This window comes from Octopus bimaculoides, chromosome 3, assembly GCF_001194135.2.
Source record: "Octopus bimaculoides isolate UCB-OBI-ISO-001 chromosome 3, ASM119413v2, whole genome shotgun sequence".
Classification (NCBI taxonomy): Eukaryota; Metazoa; Mollusca; class Cephalopoda; order Octopoda; family Octopodidae; genus Octopus; species Octopus bimaculoides.
Window position 1 is genome coordinate 15,812,977 of NC_068983.1, and position 4,421 is coordinate 15,817,397.

The 4,421-nt window shown below is 37.7% G+C and overlaps 1 protein-coding gene across 1 annotated transcript in view; it reads left to right on the top strand.

Annotated features, from left to right (window-relative positions):
* Positions 1 to 4,421, top strand: part of LOC106882557 (A disintegrin and metalloproteinase with thrombospondin motifs 12) — a 46,169-nt gene that overhangs the window by 15,103 nt on the left and 26,645 nt on the right. The window contains exon 5 of the mRNA XM_014933311.1: positions 1,397 to 1,511. Coding sequence (XP_014788797.1) covers positions 1,397 to 1,511 — 115 coding nt within the window. The remainder of the gene's footprint in view (positions 1 to 1,396; positions 1,512 to 4,421) is intronic.

Sequence of the window (4,421 nt, forward strand, 5' to 3'; positions counted from 1 at the left end):
TATATATATATATATATATATATATACACACACACACACGCATACATACACCCACATACAAACTCACACACACGTATATAATATATCTGTGTGTGTGTGTGATTAGTTGCATCTAAAAGATACGTGGTCATTCACCATTTGTGAATGTAGATTTGACCTGGTGGAATTCATGTTATCAAACTTGTTCAACCATCATTGGGTGTTTCGACGCTGAACCGTAACTCACTCCCGTATATACAAGCAACCAAAGTAAAATTTGTGAGCAAATTCCGTTAGTGATTAACTGGCACCGAAATTTCGCTGGTATTTCAAAAGTGTTGCATGAAAGTTGCCAGCATATTTCAGAAAAATAACCTCGTTTCAATCAAGTATTTCTGCATCCGCTATTGCAGCTTTTAGACGCAATAAAAATGTAAGAGCTTTTCCCCCTTTTTATTTTTCTATTCTTTTCTTCTTTTCTATCTCTTCCTTTTTTTCTTTTTATCCTCTATTAGTCTTCTCTGTTTCTCTTTCACTATTCCCCTCTTTCTTTTTCCTCTTCTCAACCGATTGCTCTCCTGTTTCTCTTTCCTAATAATTATACAATGTCTTATCATCTATCCATCTCTTGACGTTAGTTCTCTGTAACTAAATGCAGTAAAGTGTTTCCTGACGATCCTAATGCATTTGGAACACCCATTGAAGAGTTCCAAACAACCAAAATCGTGAAACGTACGTAGGAACTAATAATATACACTTGTGTTTATATCTTAATTTCTTATACATACATAAATACATGTATACATACTTATTTAATATATATATTTCATTTTTCTTTCTTTTTTCTCTCTCTTTTTCCTCCCTCTCTACCTTCATTTTTTTCGTTTATTCCAATCCCTCGAACGAGTTCACAACAAATCACAATGAATATATACTTTGTAATAGCTTCTGCTATTCACTCTCCCAGCAGTAATCTAGATAGGAGGGTCAGTTTGCACCATGTTCTATTTTCGGGAAGAATCCTAAGTATTAAATTTTACTCAATTCACCTAAAGAAAACGGTTATTTTGCTTGATGTAACCCTTTTGTTCATCAATAAAGTACACGTCTGAAACAGCTGTAGTGAACCTCAACCCATCTGTGTTATTATTTATATATATGTACACACACACACACACACACACACACACACACACACACACACACACACACACACACACACACACACACACACACACACACACACACACTCTTAATGATTACAACTAGGATACTCATAATCGAAACCAACAGAGGAACCACCAATATATATTACATCTCTGAATATATTTTTGATTAAGAAAAAGTCACTTTGATATTCTAGCTTTCATACTTGCTGTGATTAAAAAAAAAAGATATTCGTTTATATTTCATCTAGAGAGGATCAGTGGTGCTTGGTAATACTGAATACAGTTTGGAACCAGTGGATGATGGGGCAAGGCATATTGTTGGTCAACATCGAAACCAAGACAAGCATTCATTTGTGGATAAAGGTAATTACAATAGAAACAACAACAACAGCAATAATAATGGTTTCGAAATTTGGCACAAAGCCAGCAATTTCGGGGGGAAGAGTAAGTTGATTACATTGACCCCGGTTTATTGATCGCGAGAGGATGAAATGCAAAGACCTCGGCAAAATTTGAACCCAGAACGTAAAGACGGACGAAATGCCGCTAAGCATTTTGTCCGGCTTGCTAACAATTCTACCAGCTCACCATCTTACCGCCCTTACATACTGGTTTCAAATTTTGGAAAAAGGCCAGCAATTCTGAGGGAGGAGTAAGTCGATTACATCGACCACAGTGCTCGGCTGGTATTTATTTTATCGATCCCGAAAGGATTACCGATCCCGAAAGTCGGTCTCGGTAGAATTTAGACTTAGAAAGTAAAGATGGACGAAATGCCGCAAGGTATTTTGTCTGGCGTGCTAAGGATTCTACCTGCTCACTGCGCCACTGCCCTTACATATTAATAAACAACTAGCTGAACTCGTGAAAAAAAATTCACGGATAATTTAAATGAATAGTTATCATTTAATCAAAATTGTTTAATTTGCACTATTTTGGTTAATGAAAAATTCTGTTATCCTTTATGTTATACTTATTAATAATATAAATATATATTAAGTTATTGTGTGAAAGTATATGTTAAATACATCTGTTACAGCACTTCCCTATATACAATGTTTCTGCGACCATGAGTGGATTCATTTTCAGGTAGCACTTTAACTCTCACACTGTTCATCGTCCTTGCTCTTGAAAAAGCTACGTAAAGCTAACTGTGAGTGAAAAATGGCTGTGGCAAGTGTATGCCATCACTAACTGAATGTTTGCCCCTATGCTTTATTGATTGTCGTAGAACAGGACAGACGAATCGGGAACTGGGTCCAATGCAGAACGAATGGAATGCTTGCATCGCTTGGAGTAAATTTGATTCTTGGAATCAGTCCTCTCGTGTGAGAATGAGATCCACTTATAATTGACGCTTCGATGCTATGCTCGTGGAGCTGAAGTACTTCCAAGCGAGTTCTGTTGCATAGACCTTGTGTTATAGAGAGGTTTCTAAGAAGCATAATAATTGCTCCAACTTTTAAGTTAAGGCGATGTGGAGGTATTCCAGAAAGTATAAAAGATTTTATAAACACCATGGGATAATTCTGGGCTTCTTCTTCATTATCAGAAGTTACTGAATCGGCGCTTAGATATGTCTGAGTTTCAGTGAGCAATCTACATAGCATTTCTTCATTTACTGCTAAGCAGTCAGAATTTTTAGGGGATTTGATCACTCTATTTTTCATTTCTTCTGCTGTACAATTGTCAAATGTATCAGATACCAAAGAATTGTTACATATGCATGCCTCAGGAATATCAATAGTATCTTCTGCGAGATTAACAAGAGAGCTTTGAAGAAATCCACTTCCAAGTTGTAGTAGCCATCTCGAAAATTCTTGTTCATTTGCATTTGTTCTCATGTTTTGCGTAAGTTGCATTTGATGAAAATTATCCCACATAGAGGAGCGTTTGAGGCAGGCATCAAGAAGAGCTGCAGGAGGAGCTCTAAGAAAAACTGGAAGAACTCGTCTAAAGTCTCCTCCTAGTACGATAATTTCCCCACCAAATATTCTATTACTATTTATAATACCTCTTCAACAATTATCTACAGCTTTCAAAGCATAAACTGGTGTCATTGAAGCTTCGTCAATAATGAAGACTTTTACTCGCCTAAGAATGCTTCCTTGATCAGAATTTGGTGGAACATTGCACACACTTGTTTCATTCAAAGGAACTGGAAGCTTGAATGTACTGTGAAGAGTTTTATCACCTTTCAAGAGTGTTGCAGCAACGCCAGTCCAGAAGCCAAGAGAAATAACTTGATCAGGGTTGCCTTTAGGTTAAATGACAAACAACCAAACAACTCGAAATCTTAACTTGTAGTGTTGCCCTCAAATCTCATGAATAACGCTAAGAGCAAAAGCACCCCTGAGCCTCCTTTCAGTATTACTCCGTTCATTAGAGTGTCACGTGACGTCCTCGATAATACATTTCCCCAAGTCCCTAAGTGGAGGCACATGGCCTAGAGGTTACAGCAGCGAACTCGCGGTCGAGGGATCGCAGGTTCGAATCTCAGACCGGGCGATGTGTGTGTTTATGAGCGAAACACCTAAGCTCCACGCGGCTCCGGCAGAAGGTAATGGCGAACTTCTGCTGGCTCTTTCACCACAAATTTCCCTCGCTCTTTCCTTCCGCATCTAGCAGCTCACCTGTGACGGACCCATATCCCGTCCAGGTGGGGAACCTATACGCCAATGAAACCGGGAAACCGGCCCTTATGAGCCAGGCATGACTCGAGAAGGAACAAACAATAACACTCAAGTCCTTATTACTCTCAGTCTCTGTCTGTCTGTCTCTTTCTCTGTCTGTCTGTCTCTTTCTCTCTCTATCAGTCTCCCTTTCTCTCTCTCTCTATTTCTCTTTCTCTCTCTCTTTCTCTTTCTCCCACTCTCTCACCCCTCTCTCTGTATGTATATATATATATATATACTTTATTTAAAAGCAGCAGAAATATAACAAAAGACTGTTACTCGGAGTTTCACGCTCCCGTTCATCGGACAGTTTTGTTAGAAATGGGAAAGGAATAACAATGCAATCAAAAGTAATATAAAATTTAAAATTTGAAACACATGGATCTGTTTGATTGGTCGTTTCAAATAACGGTCATGGATGCGTAATGAACAAAACAAATGAATTTAATATAGATTCATCCTATTTTTAAAAGCAATCGAAGAAAACCTTAAATAGAAAAATGGGCTCAAAATACATATAATTAATTATATTCGAATTAACACATTAACACATTTTTCCACCTTGTTGCACATTTTATGTGCTTACACCGGTATATAT